This window comes from Labrus mixtus, chromosome 11 (genome assembly GCF_963584025.1).
Source record: "Labrus mixtus chromosome 11, fLabMix1.1, whole genome shotgun sequence".
NCBI classification, from domain to species: Eukaryota; Metazoa; Chordata; class Actinopteri; order Labriformes; family Labridae; genus Labrus; species Labrus mixtus.
Window position 1 is genome coordinate 4,278,810 of NC_083622.1, and position 16,614 is coordinate 4,295,423.

Here is a 16,614-nt window from a genome sequence, read left to right on the forward strand (position 1 = left end):
AATTAGAACAGTCAAACGATTCATGTAAAAAAAAAATGTTTTTTTTTCTGTATTTCATTTTTTTTTTACATTTGCTTCATCGTTTATCAATGGACTATTTTCAGATTGTATTGGTATGGTACGGTACGATACTTAGAACTTTAAACTTTGGGTTACCTTGAGATGATGCTTCAAAGCTTAACATTGAATGCAGGACAACCTCTAATCACGTTTTAATGAAAACTAAAACAACATTATCAACTCCCTTTCATTCCCCACGGACTTAAATACAAACACAAAGAAGGTCAGCGAGGTAAACTTCAATGCATCTTTCTATAAATACATTTAAACTGAAGCAAACCGTGGTGACGTACTCCACGTCGTCTCTTAGTTTCCTTTCGAAGCACTGAGTCTGTCTTGCTGTGGACACTTAAAATCTCTCACCACTCGAGCGCCAACTGCCAATGGCTGAGCCTCAACATGGGCCGGTCGCCATGGGAGCATCGATTCAGCCTGCTGTTTTACGGACAGAATGCTTTGTTCCACTGGATTTCCATTTTGGTGGGGTTCAATACTTAATGCGAGCTGACACATCTTGTATTGAACATAAAGTGAGTGAAAAGGACAAGAGAGCTTTTCCTGCTTTGAGTATGTTGATGTTAAAATTAGTCAGGTGGCCTTTCCCTGTCACGTTACTAAACCTGCAGGCTGTAGAGGAGGGCATCTTGTTTTTTATAAATGTTTCCTTTAGTCTATCACTAGTCTAAAAATCTATCACTTGTTGGCAACATTGGAGCATTAGGTATGTTGGTGAATCTCTGTGTAACAGTTAGCCAGCCAAGACGTTCTTACATGTCTCTCGTTCTGTAAGAGAACCTTAAAGCACAACAGGCCTCTTTATTTTGAGCAATTTGCCATTTTTTAACGTCTTTCATTGGAACTCTATACCAAATTACAAAACACTAATCAAGCCGAGACAAAACCAACTAATTAAAAACAATAATCAAAAGACTTTAAGTGTGTTATTGTTGCAGCGCCACATTAAATAATGACCTGTGTTATAGCCTGCCCATTTACACTTACTGACCAAGGCGTATCATTTTAACAATCAAAATGGGCCCCAAACATACCTTAGAAAAATGGGATTCATATACCGTTTTCTAACTAGCCGAAATCTCCTGAAAAACTCTTGATATTTCCAGGAGGAGCTGTGTATGTGATCGCAAACAGATGAATTATTCGAGTTGACTTCACCCTGAGTTTCTCCTGACAGACTCCTAGTATTTTATCTGCAGCAAGTCTGAGTGGGCTGATGTGAGAATGCCGCAGGATATTATCTGGGGAATTTAGTTCGGGCCAATTCGAGGGGGGGAGTGGTGTTTGTGAGTGTCCACATAAAGCTATACCTTAGAACACAGTTTCAAAATAAAGGCCATTACCCTTCTGCTGGTGTGTTGATATTACATTTTGAGTTTAGTGAAAGGTAAATACCACCTTTAATCATACCCCCAATATATATATTTTTAAACACACACAGAAAGTGTCAGATGTCTGCTACAGGGTCGCAGTGTTGTGTTTGCAGAAGCTCGATCTTACCACAGAGGCCAGTCTCATTTTTTTGTTGAAACAGCGATGATGATGATGAGGATGGTTAGGACGACGGCTCCGATCACCAGGAGGTAGCACTTCCTCTTCCTCAGCTGCCTCTGACGGGAAGGAAGGAGAGTTCAAGCATTAGCCAACAACCATATCAAACACGGCGCACTGTCGCAAACTGCTCCGTGAGCCGAGGCGAGTCATCTCAGAGGAGATAATGATGGGGCTTTAAATCTTCGCCTGTGGTTTACATCAGACAGCAGTCACTGAACAAGTGGTTTCACAGTTTAGACGAGATACAGCTTTCAATGCCGAAGCGCTGCTGAATTTTTTTGTAAACACGAAAGTCATTGCCACAATCCATTATCAGCTCTGTAAATGTCAAGCTCCTGTTTATTAACCAAACAGCCACAACACCCAGGCTGCCATGTTTTGTGGCTTCTGAGCTAATATAATGCAACCCTAAAGCCCAGAGTTACATATCTCACAAACAATAAAAGAACAACAAAGGCTGACAACTACAAAAGGGAACTTAACGGCTCAGAAAAAGGCATGTCCACAGGGTAAGCTGAAACTACAGTGAAGGAATGATAGGATACTGAGTCAGGCTGACTTGTAGATAAAATGACGAGTGAGATGAATGGAAAACAAGACTTGTGGTGTACACAATCAAGGTTCTGACAGTCTCACAAATGTTAATATTAGTGTTCGTTTTAGGCCTCTTTGTGAGATTGCAACAACCCCTGGACGTGTCAGTGCTCCTCCTGTTGCCTAGTATCTCTCAGGTTGCCAGTTCATTTGATGTCATGCGCCTGAGTCTGCTGGGCCTTGGTATTTAAGATGGCTTCTTCAGTCTCTCTCTCTCTCTCCCTCTCTTGCCACAGCTAACTTTGTTTTGTGGTCTTTGTTTTTTACCTCAGCTACCAACTTGTAGCGATCCCCTACCAACTGGGCGGCTGTGGCTCAGTTGGCAGAGTCTGTTGTCTCTGCACTGGAAGGTGAGGGGTTCGATCCCCAGCTCTTGCAGCAACATGTCTGTGTTTTTTTCCTTGGGCAAGACACTCTACCATCAGTGTGTGAATGTGTAGGTGTGACCTGAGGTTTAAAAGCGCTTTGAGTAGTCAGAAGACTAGAAAAGTGCTTTACAAGCTCAACTCCATTTACCATTTAATACATGCACACACTTTCACTACTGCACTCACCACTGATTTACAGGCTGCATATTTTTTTATTAGGATATTTTGCCTTAGTTTTCCATAAATTATAGCTTAAATAACTTTAAAACTGTGTGGTCTCCCTATTTTTTATCTATCTCACTGAGCCATGGGTTGTGACAATATGGTATGCATGTCAGGGGTGAAAACCAAAGTGGCAGGAAAAGGCATAGTGTAATAAAAACTCAGAAAAATCATATTTACAAAATATAAACATTTTAATGTAAAATATAAACAACAATTCCGGTTCAAAATATCCATCCAGCTTTTTCCCGTTTGGGGTTACAGGGGTTGGAGCGGATCCCAGCTGTCATTGGGCGGGAGGCGGGGTTACACCCTGGACTGGTCACCAGTCAATCACAAGGCTGACATGTAGAGACAAACAACCAGTCACACTCATACCTACGGGCAATTTAGAGTCACCAATTGAGCATGTCTTTGGACTGTGGGAGAAACAGAGAGAACCCACGCATGCACGGGGACACACACAGAGAGGCTCAAGTCCGACGGGGGATTTAAACCAGGAACCTTCTCGCTGTGAGGCAACAGCCCTAACCACTGCACCACAGTGCAGCCGGATTTAAAACAGCCACAGCTTAAAATAATACAACAACAGAGAGATAAATGAACAGCCACCGAAAAAACCCTTACATGCCTATTGTTCCCTACATTGTTCATTTACAAACTGCAAAGAAAAACAATCTACAATAAGCAACTTCTTCAGTCGAATATAAAGAAAGAGCGTGCCAAGCGTACGATTTAAATACTTTATATCAAAACAATACAGAACTTTAAAAAATCAAAAGCTGTTCCCAGACACTCAGCCTTTGCAGAGGAATCAGACACATCAAGAACTGCTTGATCACAGCACATGTGACTCAGAAGCCTGTGAAACTGCATGTTTTCTTGGCTATATGCTCTCCCTCAGTGGTTTTCATTTTAAGTGCAAAAAGCTCTTGAGCAGATGTGAACACCTCTTTCTGTTTCATTTCTAATACTGCCTGTAGAGTCATTTAGATTTCAAATGTTTCCTCTGCACAGCACATGAGCTTCAGTCATCCGTGTCAATTATTGGCCATGTCTTTTCAAAAAAAGAAAAAGAAAAAAAGGATTGGCTGTGTTAAGCAGAAATATTAAAGGAAATAGAGTGAAGGAGGAATATTTATATTTCCTAGTCTCTCCGGGCAGTAACGATGTGTTGGAGCACAGAATCTATGTTGTTTTGAAACGCTATTTCTCCCGCTCTTTTTTTTCTTTCTTTTTTTCCCCCAGCCTGTTTTCTGCTACAAAGGCAGCAAGAGCAGCGGTTTAGACCGGAGCCGAGGCTGGAGTCTTTAAATCCTGACGCGCTTCAAAGCACGGAGAGAGCAATTCATCTTCTTATCTGAGACTCAAAACAGGCTTTCTGTGTGGAAGAGAGAGGGAGAGAGGGAGAGAGGGGGGAGCCGAGAGAGGGAAGGGAAAAAAAAAATGCTGTCGAGTAATTTTCCGTTTAAACGTTCCACTCCACAACAATTTGCATAAGCAGCCCTGCGTCTGTGATAAGAAGATTGGTAATTTTCAAAGGCTCTGTGGGGATTGAGAATTAAAAGCCTTTCTCCGCTATCTCCCCTCTTGCAGCTGGCCACCACAGATTCCCCAGCTTCTCTCACGCGTTTTTCCTCCTAAACTACGCCTTATAAACTTTCTCTGCCGTCCTCTTCTTCTCTGTTCGCTCTGACAGCGCCGAGTCGCTCCCTCTCACTATATACTGTATCCCCCTGCACACTCCCCCCCCCCCCTCGTCTATATTCTCTTTCCCTTCTTCTTCTTCTTCTTCTTCTTTCCCTCCTCCTCGGTCATCCCAGCACTGCTGTTATTTGGGGAGAACAAGAAAAATAAATAAGGTAGAGGGGGGAACAAAAAAGCGCTTAGTATAACAAAGGAAGTGTTGCAGTATTTTTAAACCAGGAATTTTCACAGACTGCAGGGCAGGCTGAGAGAGGCGGGACAGAAAGAGTCACAGAGGGAGGGACAGAGGAGGATAGACGAGGGATGCTGTTATCAATCTGTGAGGGGAATGTGTCCTCAGAGCAGGCTCCTCTGGGCCTTTGGGTGCTGCAAGCCCTCAAGGGAGAAGACTTCTTGTTCACTTACGATGTCTAATACGAGGGGAATAGTTCATATTTAAGCTGGAGTTTATTTTTTTTTTTTTTCAGTTTTTAAAATGCATTCTGGTATTTTTAAAGTTAGGCTTGGCTTCTTAAAGCTCAGTGGCGGTTCTAGACCACTTTTACTGAAGGGGCCAGTTGTTTTGTCAGAGGGGAACATTAAACCCAGGTGAAAAATAGACAAAGATGATCGCTTTAAAAATATATATATTATGCCAAATAATAGCGCACATCCTTAAATACCACAACATAAAATACCATCATTTATATTTGTTTCAGTAACAGAATTTAATACTAGATTGTGAGTCCGGTTGTTGAGTCAAATACTGTGTATGTTTTATTAGGGGAGCTCTTCCTTTTGGAGGGGTGGCCACAGGGGGGACTGATCTCAGTGTTTCTGGCCCCTGTTGGCCCCTGCCTAGAACCGCCCATGTTAAAGCTGTAGTCAGTAACTTCAACCTGCGCCCGAGCAGCGATGGAGCAGGAGTTTTTCCTCCTCATCCACTTTCGCACTAACAACAGATGGATGGTCCTCCCACGACACTTAAAGCTATCTCACAGTGACACTTCGTCAACTTGGAGGGATCATTATGCACCTTTAAGAGGTGCTTGATAACCTCACAGGCTTTGCAAGTTAATCATGAATAATATATATGCTCCTAAAACCTTTTTTTAAAAACATTATTTTTATATATATATGAATAACATCCAGAGATTTAATTCATTTCTGTGTTGCTTTTTATTTTACATCTTTTTTTTTTCTCTTTTTTGGTTTCATGTTGAATACACTACAGGTTGTCCTGACTATGAAAGTCATTCCAAACAAACTCGCTCTACTGTCAGGTCTAAATACTTTAGAGAAACAGAGACTTTGATCGTTTGATACAACGATCGGTTTTATGATGCGATGCTTATCATTTTGCAACGACGAAGACGTGCTGCAAGAAGGCTGCGGAGGAGAGCTCTAATGCTCAAACAACAACACCGTGCTGCTAACCAAACAATCATTTCCCATAATGCACGTGGCAACGGGAGCCTGTTAAGTCCATAAAGTTGTATGATTTTTAGAACTGGGTCGGACTGAGGTCCAGTCGCTTTCACATCTCAAACGATGCGTACCAGGGTTCGTTTGGAAGAGAACCGAGACCATCTCTTCGGCTGGGTCTCGGTTCGGCTGTTCGGTGCGCACCCGAGTTCGATGGTTTGTATTCACACCTGCCCAAAAGATCTGCACCGGGGCTTTAGTTTGTTTCAAGCAAACTAAACAAGGTAGGTGTGAATACACCCTTAGTAAGGCCTTATAAGGTAGAAGTAAGCAAAGGCATATTAAGATCATAATTCATGTTCAACAACTTCCTCACTTACTATCAATCAGCTGTGATTAGGACAGTATTGAGGGCAAACTTAGTTAATGGCCTTTTAGCTAAAGACTAATAAGTAGCCAACACGCTGCTAATTAGCATGCCGATAAGCACAAGTTAATGGTGAATATTGTGGTGTAATACCGGACTCGAACAGTGGCCCCAAAGGTACAAACCAAACCACGTTGTCTATAAAAATGGCTGCTCAAACAGGCTGTTTGGAGATTTTACCTTTGTGACATCACAAAGGGCAGTAACCCTTCCCCCAGGTGGGTGACACTCCCACAGCTAGGTGTAGTCACAGTATGTACACGCATGCACATGTATTTTGATCGGAAAAATCGTGCAAACCTTTTTCCCCATTCTCATTTTCGAAGATCATCAAATATGCTCTTCCTATTGCTTCCCACTGGACATCTACGCAGTTGCATGTGAGTTGTGCAAGTAATCATCCAAACTGAAGCCTGTTTGTATCCTCAACGTAAAGAAGTGAGTTGATACAGATCATCCTGGTATGCATGAGGGTGAGCCCAGGAATCTTGTCAAAGGAAGAGTATTAGGCTGCTTTAAGCTGCGGTCTGACCACAGGTGAGGGTCAAAATGTAAATGTAGCGACGACGACAAGCCGAGACAAAGATAAAACACACCTGCATTAATCTCCATTTTTCTCCTTTGTGAGCAGAACCCTGCAGATACTTACAATCTGTGCAGTAGCTCCTTTTTTTTTTTATACCATTCTTCATTTTCTGACAGGAAATACTGTCCTTAGACTTGGAGGTGCTAACCCTTATTCCGACCATTTCACACTCGGCTGCCCCACAAAGCCAAGTGTGGAGGTCACAGGCTCACAGAGCTGGCAGAACCATATCATCGACGAAAAGCAGAAATGCAAGCCTGAGGTCATCGGAGAAGACATTTCAGGGCTTTCATGCAAGACCAGCGCCACCCAAAAACAGAAAGTCTGCCGAATTCGCAACAGGCCAAGCACATAAGAAGGTACGCGTAGCAATGACCTAAAAAAAATCACAAGTGTTCTCCAAGACTACAAAACGCCAACGGCTGCTAAACCTGTGCAAATACAACAAAAAGACATTGTCTAACACTGAGCTCATGCAAAGTGTTATATGCACCCCTGAATGTGCTACAGAGCAGAAAACGTATCTGTGCGTCAGTGCTGTGTGCGGATATTTAGAATGCTAAAAAGCCTTGTTGCTAAAACATTTAACAACTTGTGTGCTGAGAGTTGGTGGTGGTGGTGGAGGTGGTGCTGCAGTATTTAGCACTACAAGGGGAGTCGTCGTCTCTCAACCGGAAGGTCGAGGGTTCGATCCCCAGCTCCAGCAGCTGCATGTCCGATGTGTCCTTGGGCAAAAATGTAGTTACTTCTGATGGTCTCACTGCATAGCAACACACTACGTCTGCCGTCAGTGTGTGAACGTGTAGATGTGACCTGTGGTGTAAAAGCGCTTTAAGGCCGTGTTCACACTTGACTTCGTTTTTCAACTGCCAGCGCCTTTTTTACATACAAGCCTATGGAAAATGGAAAAAGAATGACGCCTTTTCAAAAAGCTCTGCGCCCGACGCCTTTTTCAGTTGAATTATTTCAACTTTTCAGAAAAGCGCTGGGTGACGTCAAGCGCCTATTTGACAGCTGACCAATCAGGACGGGTAGTAACCTACGTCCCTAGTTACCCGTGCCCAAAAACGGCAAACTTCCACCAGATATGTGTGCATTGCGTGTCCGCTCTGGTCCGTTACGGGTCCGTGCATTCCTCGTCCGTCAACACCCACCGGCTGCGTTCTCAGTCCGCAGCACGGAGAGCACAGCCGGACAGCTGGAGTATGAAGACAAAGCAATTTCCGCGGTAATTTTACAGATTCACTCGCGACAGCACGAGATAATACGATGTATGTGGTATAAAACTCAATAAAAACCTCATAAACACATAAACAAACACACAAACGGTCGTTATTCTGAAAATAAACTTTATGGAGCTCATGACCGCAATTCCACCCTTGCTTGACCTAAAAATAAACTACTGTCTGTAAATATAACTTTTACTATTTCACGATTTTACTGTAATTACTTTAATCAGGGGTTAAACGTGGCAGCAGCTCAACAGACATCAGCAGAAATGCATGGCGGCCGATGACCCTCCAGAGCCCCCTGCAGTAAAAGATGGCCGACGTCACTCAGGCTTCATCCATTAATATTTACAGTCTATGCTTTTAAGTTATTCATCCGTATATGGGGCTGAATTCTCCATTTGGACTACAGTGAGGTGTTAGAGCCCTATAAAGCCATCCTAGTTGAAGGTTAGTATTATCCCTTGGTACAGCTACAGCTTTTTCTGCATTAAACTGTTGCTTCCTAAACCTTTAAGACTCTTTGTTGTTTGACCTCTCTCTGAGCCCAATAATGAACTGTGCCTGTTCAAGAAATCCCACTTGTGGGAGATTTATAAAAGTCAGCAGGTTAAAAACTAGAGGGAGATGGGTCAGAAGAACGAAGATACAGAGAAGAAGGTGGAAATGGTTTGCTGGCCTTTCCCTTTTCGACACCATTTTATAAAAACCTTCTAATCCCAAGGGACAATACAGCAAAAAAACAAAAACAAATTATGACCTTTAAATCTGATAGAACTGCCAAACAAACCCAACTATTTATCTCAACCGTGCCTCCCGAAACATGGGAGACAAACTGGCAGTGTCTCTGGGAGAGGAACTACTTACCTTGTGTGACATGAGAAATATCCTCGTAATACAACAATAATGCCATGCAATGATAATGGCCATAATATTATTTTCCCTTTATCGCATCTGGTTGGGAAAATTGGAAGTCCATGAAATAAATAATGTTTACAGCGGAACTGCCTCACTTGTAATCGGCTTATGTGCAATTTACATAAAACTCAGAGTCCCATGCAGTCACCCTGATTATGATATTTAAGAGGAGCAGCAAATAAACACAGACTTCACGGCCAAGCCTGGCATCCTGGGAGAAAGCCCTGTGATAGTCATTGTCAACAATAGAGCGAAAAACACACACACCAGCACCAGCATATTTGGCAGTGTATTACAGATTGATTGGACTTTAGTGAACATTTGCAAAACGGCCAATCATGTTGTCTACCTCTGACATGGCGGAGGATTCTCCCTGACCAGAGCAAGGAATTGACAGAAAACTAATAAGCTTATACTGCACAAACATGTGACATCCAGTGGGTTTACAAACCAGTTCAACTTCTTATTTACAACTCAACTTCCTTAAAAGTTTGGCTAAAATGTAAATAAATACAGAATTTGACGCTTTGCAACACATTGCAACCTCAATATTCATTTGTGAATAGCACAAAGACAACATGCTGAAGCTGATAAATGTGATTGTTTTCTGAATGTCTGTGTAGGTTCTCAGTCTTCCAGGTCATGGTAATTCCAAGCGTGATCCAGAGGCAACTTGATTAAAGATCTTGTATCACATATTCTCTTAAAAGCTTCGTCAGTTCTAAACTTACTGGTGCATGGAGCTAGAAGATCATTAGCATGCTAATGCTAATGGCATCTGATCCCTTAACAAATTACTTCACCAAATACTTCCACATAGTCCATGCATGTTGCGATCTGTCAGCGCTACGGTTTGATCCCTCATTCTTTCTAACAAAAATGTTTTACTCAAACAGATAATTCCTCTTCATTTGTCGAACATTTTTACAAACTCAGGTTTTCATAGGACGCTGAGAAGCTTAGCAGCACAATGAGAGTGAGTGCCGTCAGATGGGGCCCCTCTGAGGGAGGTTTCCTACTGCCATTGCAAAATTGACTGACTTCGTGTCCGGGTTGATCTATTATGCTTGACGCGTGCTTTCAGATGGCTCCACTGAAGTTGTGCATAACATTTAAGAAATCTAAAGACCTGTTATAAACGTGGATAAGATGTAGCAACACATGGCTTAGAAATCATGTGAAAAAAAACGTCAATTTCTGCAGTAAATTTGAGAATAGTGTTTGATTTTCTTTTAAAATTTAGGATGCAAAATAGATACTTAAGTTTCAATCAAACGGGGTACATTAGAGGACACAGCTACAACGAGGAGGAAAACAGGCCTTTACATAACAACACACAAGGATTCACCTCTGACAAACTACTTCAGATCTTATTGTTTCAATGACAACAAAGTCATTTATTTTCATGTGATTCATTCATCCAAACTCTTAGATACTACAGTGACACAGATTTAACCTTTTTTCTTCTTTACTTACAAAAGCATCGTCATCGCTGCTATTGAAGGTTAACCTTCAGTGAGGAAGGTGAACTAATCTCAGAGCAAAGTCTGGTGTGTACGCCTTGCTTTAAAGTGCTTCACATCACATGTCTGTGTGTGTGTGTGTGTGTGTGTGTGTGTGTGTGTGTGTGTGTGTGTGGAAGTCAAACGGAACAAGGCACCAGCCGGGTGGTGTAACCTGGCTTTGTACTGCTGCTCTCACGGAAATCACTCTGCTATGGCTTTCAACCCAGCAGACGTGTGCTCACACATTCATGGTCTGAGGTACAAAATATGTTTTTTCCAGAGGAAGGCAAACTGTGCATCTCATTCCAGATGCATACATGCAGCACAAGTACCCTATGGGTCCTACCAACATGAAAATATTGTTGTTTAGAATGTGTCTGGGACTTTCTCAGAGATCCTTCTTACTTCTTCTTACTTCTTAATTTACATAAAAGTGTCCCGACAATAACCATCACAGCTTGAGTTACAGTTGTAGCGCGCTACAAAAAGCAGCATGTTACGGATGGTTTTCAAGGCATTTCAGAACCATTTCATGTAAGCAGCTGCATGAAAGTAAAAAGTAAAAGTAGGACAAAATGACTTACTGGCTTCAACAGTTTGTGCATTCTGGTAAAAATGCTATCAGACACCAACCTGATTTATAATAAATATAAAGATCATCTGAGACTACACTGACATGTCAAGCATATGGACACAAAATGCCAAGTACAGAGATATGCAGACGACCAAAAAACGAACAGATTTGGGCCCTTCTATAAAAACACAACTTTTTATTTGTAAAATTCCAATGTGCAACTGATCACAGTCGATCCATGATCCGTTCAGATCCCCTCCCACTGTTCGGACTGCATGTGACCTGCAGTTTTGATGGAAAATTCCTCATCCATTTGTGAAATAAATGTACTACCGCTAAATCCCTGAGCAGAGTTTCAGTGAATAAAGGCAAGGTTTGAGAAGTGTGTGCTGGTGTGGAGATCTGCTGTATGTTTTTAAGGATGTTTTTTGCAGCCTTTAAAACTGAAAATGAACCCCCTACATTTCCCCATGAAATGACGGCCTTAGATTTTTATTTTCTTCTTAAACCTGTTTTTGAGCCCCCATTCCCTGCAGAGCTGATGAACCCTGTTCATGTTTATCAGTTTTTTTTTTTTTACTTCATCGCCATGTCTTCACATGCAAATGAAAACCCATTTACACTAAAGGCATACCTCCCTTATATAAACAATGTGAAACAAATGCTTCCACATATACTGTCTTGAAGTTTGCCTGAAAAGTAAAGTCATCTTTTCTGTGGTGTTCTTCTCGGTTTGTCATTAAATGTTTGTGCTCTGCATAGTTTCTTTCCTCAGTGCTCTTGTCAATCAAACAGCATGAGCATTTCTGTGATTACTTTTTTTTTTTTGCCTGGATTGTTTGATTTGGGATTTTCTGTTCATCAACTTTCTATAGGAGGCATTTTGTCAACAGCATCTTCTCTAAATACACAAGTTTAGTTCTAGTCTGAATCCAGACTAGGAAACAAAAAGTGGGGAGTTTGCCATATGTACAAGAGCTATTTAAAAACAGAATATACTCTATTAACAACTTAATTTCAGAAAAAGTTGGGACGTTGTGTCAAATGTCAATGATTTGTAAAACATTGAAACCTCAGATTTGATTATATATTGATATATATGATATATATCAATATATGTTGCAAAGACAACATATCAAACACTCAGGACTGTCATTGGTTTAGGAAACGATACGCCCAGTTTGAATTTGAGGCCGACAGCAGGTTTTAAAAAAGTAGGGACAGGGGCAACAGTAATGTTTTATTGTTGGTCTTTAATGGTCCTTAAAGCACTTTGTATGTTGGATTTGTTAAGTGCTATACAAATGAACTTTTATTTTCTCTATTTATTGGATGCTGGCTTTGGCTCTCTGGACTGCTAACACGCCAAAGTGTCCCTTTCCTCTTTAACCCAGAGAACAGGGCGTCCATTCCAAACAGGAAGTCACATTTTGATTCATCAGACTTCTGGGTTGTTTCCACTTCGCCTCAGTCCATTTCGGATGAGCAATAGAAGATGACGATGTTTCTGAAACTGGTTTGTTTACAGTTTTTCTCTTTGCATGGCAGAATTTGAGCTATTTTCCAGAAACTTCTTTCACAGAGTGCTGAGCCCCTCCCCATCCTTACTTCAGAGTGACTCAGCCTTTCTGGGATGACCAGTTTAACTCATTAAACATGAGATGCTCCATCAGGTGTTCTCAGCCTCTGATTCAAGATGGGCATATAACCTTCCAAAAACAGGGAAATTTCACAGTTTTTTAAAAGTTTTATATTTGGGCTTTTGCCTTCTTTTTAAGAACGTGAAGGAAATCGGGAGATAAGAGAGTGGGGAATGACCACAGACTGTAAACATCAATGGATAAAGCCTGAGTGACGTCAGCCATCTGTTCCTGCAGGGGGGTCTGGAGGCTCATTGGCAGAAGCCGCCATGCTGGAAAAGATCTTGTTGAGGCTAGCGGGGAATCATGGGAGTTCTCTCTGCCCCCCCCCCCCCGAAAACTCTGAGCTGACATAATAAAGACGAACTGGTATAACTTACATGAGGTTTGTATCACAGCAGCACATACAGAAACAGTACGGCAGCTTTCTGTAGCAATTCTCGCTTTCCTGTGTAGCAGTCTTTGACGTAACATCTGGTGTTTCCACGGCAACGTTAATAGATTTTTTTCATGGCGGTCGCCTAGACAAGACATGTCCTGTTACTACTATAAAATTACTGATTTCTCTGGCTTTGATAACTGTTGGAAATATTTGAGATAATGTAAGTACTAAACAAAGAAATAAATATAACATACAGTAGGTTTAGTTAATTTTTAATTAATTTAGATATTTTAATATTTTTGTCATAGAATTCGACATATTCTCAAAGCTGAAAGTTTCACTCAGAAAAACATCTAAGAAATGAATCCATGTTTTATTTGAAGTCAGGTTTTCCTATTCCTCCAACATGCTCAGGTCACCCGTGTCTGATGGGGGGGGGGGGCAGAGCCACATAAGTGTCACTGACATCGACCAGGGGAACTTCAAACATTGTTATTTTTCCTCCAAATCCTTCAAAGTGGCATAAAGAGTCCAGAGGGAGTGCAGGAATAAGGCTTGAACGCTTAACCAGTTTCCCTGCAATGTGTCAGCATTGCCCCCCCCCCCCCCCTCAGTCCGAGTGCAGTGATCAGTCAGAGCTCTACCACTGTGATTAGCCCATTCCTTTTCATTATCTTATTTGTCAAAAAGGCAACAATCTGTCTGTGTCTTGAGTGTGGATGGGTCCATTCATCCGTCCACCCATTCATCTACAAGCCATCTTCCTTTTTCATCTTATTTTCCTCCCCCTCCTCCACGTTCCTTTTGTTCATGACACAATCACAATAGCCAGCGCCTTATATTCTCCTCAATTAAGCCGAGGGAACACTGTGTTGACATTGATTTTCCTTTTTAGATTCAGAGGGATGTAATCTCTCAGTGGGAGATCAATTCCAGTTCTGAAGATGGATGGACTGTTAAGTCTTTACAATGACAGCAGATCCAATCAATAATAACTTCAGGTATTTCATTGTTTCATAGACACAGCTTTGTTCACTGAACTGCTGGAACATCTGTGTTTTATTGTTAATTATAAACCATCCTGTGCGGCAATCAACAATCAGGGTTCATTGTGGTCCACTGAACACAGATGAGGTGATAAAACATCACGGCAACTAGATAAACTTGCAGCGAGGAGAGTAATCTGCCTTCGCATAATGGATTATAGATTCAATTTGTTCCCGGTATAAAGTGAGTAGACGAGGCGGGTCCCAAGAAGAAAATGACATCCGCTCTTAATTGACCATGGGTGGAGATGTGCAGCAGTGCATGAACACCAGCATCGAGGAGTGTTCGAGGCTACATCAGCGCTCCGGATTAACTGCAAAGAGTGTTCAGTCTGCTTCCCACAGCCCCGCCCCCCCCCCCCTCTCTGCCTCCCCTCTCTGGTGAATTTTTATGAGCTCACAATAGTGCCATCAACTTCACGCTTCATTCACTTCATATTGAGTAAATACAAGCTACCAACTGGTAAAACTGTTCCAATCAGCCCCAAGAGGGAATTAAAGCAGATTTAGCGGTTTGATGGCAGATGCAACACCCAAAACGACCCGCATCTAACTGAAGCTGATCTTGATTTAAGCCCTGCAAAGTCTGCAGTGTTTAGTTTTAAAAAAGGGGGTCGTGGTTGATCAACACGGCACAAGGGTCTGGATCATTTGATCTGCATCTCTGGTCAAAACACTGACAGCCTTTTTTTTACCCAACTTTTGAAAAACTTTACTTTAAAAATCTGTCTATGAAATATAGCTTGGGAAATATATCGAGTTTTTAAGATATATCGATATCTTTTCAAACAAGATGTAGGGTAAGACAATATAGTTAATATCGATATAGTTCATGTTGCATTAAAATAACGTTACAGAGGTGCCAGGTCACCTTTTTCTCATCTCACTGATGATGACTGACTGTCTGTCCCTCTTAACCCTGCTCCTCCTCTCTCTCTCTTTTATTGTATTTAAGGAACATTTTTATTTTATAATATTACTTTTTAAATTCACAAACAGGTAGTTTATTTTTCCATGTGTTTTCACTGTTAATAAAATACATATCGATATATATCGAGTATCGCCATTCAGCTAAACAATATCGAGATATGAGTTTTGGTCCATATCGCCCTGCCCTACTATGAAATAAAATAAATATCTGTCCCATGACAAGCTGGATAGCCTTGTGGTTATGTACGTGCTCCATGTACAGAGGCCATAGTCCTCATCGTGGCGGGTTTGAATCCGACCTCTGCCCTTTGCCGCACGTCATCCCCCACTGCCTCTTCTTCACATTTCCTGTCTTTTCTCATCTGTCCTATCTCATTAAAGGCTGAAAATATGTTTTAAAAGTGCTATAAGATACCCTGACATGTTGCAGAATTACAAAGTGACCACGTCACATCAGAGCAGCAGATCCATGGTGACATCGACAGACTTGTACCACATGATAATAATAAGGTGGAAAGGAAGCTCCATGTGCCCGCGGTGCAGCTGTGCCCCTGTCGTCCGTAGTTCTGATGACATTCTGGCAACTTGGATAGAAGACCAATTAAACGCCGCTCCTTCCATCTCTCTTCAAAACCTGCATTCTGTGTCACCTCTGTCTTTCTGTTCAGCCTGATCGCTGATTAATGTAGCGTAACGTTACTGCTTGCTAAGAAGATAGTTCAAAGTGTCCCGTTTAATACATTTTTGTGTCATCATAATACATTTTTACGTTGTTAATTATACTTTTTTTAATAAAAATTAAAAATTAAAAAATGCCCCCTTTCGTCCCAAAACCTGCTAACTGGCTGGTTTTGGCCCAGAGGCCGTAAGTTTCACACTCCCGTTCCATACATTGTAAAGCTGACTCCATGGCCAATGCACACTAATTCTAATACACCTGAACTGTTCTGTACCTGTGCAGGTGGCAATACAACATCCATTCTATTGTGTTCTTCAATGATTCATGTTACATTTTCTCGAGGTGTTAACACTTAGATCTGGCTGGCTGTGGTAAACCGTCAACCAATTAATTATTTGTGTATGAAAATGTGAAGAGACATCCAGTTAAAACTGCAGTGCACGAGGACTGACGTTTCAGAAAGATGTGATCTTGTAGTTGTCCTGTGATGTGCTGTACAGTTGCTCATGGCTGAGCTCACGTTCCACAAACAGATTCAGTGGGGCAGGGCTCGCGCCGTCCGATAAAGCAAAACCGTGGCGCTGACAGCAGCCATGCATTGATTTGTTTTGTATAAGTTATTCTTCATTTGTACAGTATGTGGGGGCTACAAAGTCTTTCACTTTCACAGAGTAGAAAAAACATCGATCAGGTTTGATGTCAACATTGAACTGTGCAAAATCCAAAAATGTCTCTCTCTCAGGTACATCATCCTGTCTGACTGCCTGTCTGTGT

At 41.7% G+C, this 16,614-nt stretch overlaps 1 protein-coding gene across 1 annotated transcript in view; it reads right to left on the reverse strand.

Moving 5' to 3' along the window:
- Window positions 1-16,614, reverse strand: part of tsnare1 (T-SNARE Domain Containing 1) — a 154,276-nt gene that overhangs the window by 19,042 nt on the left and 118,620 nt on the right. Inside the window, exon 11 of the mRNA XM_061049657.1 lies at window positions 1,576-1,685. Within this exon, the coding sequence (XP_060905640.1) occupies window positions 1,590-1,685 (96 nt within the window). The 3' untranslated portion in view covers window positions 1,576-1,589. The remainder of the gene's footprint in view (window positions 1-1,575; window positions 1,686-16,614) is intronic.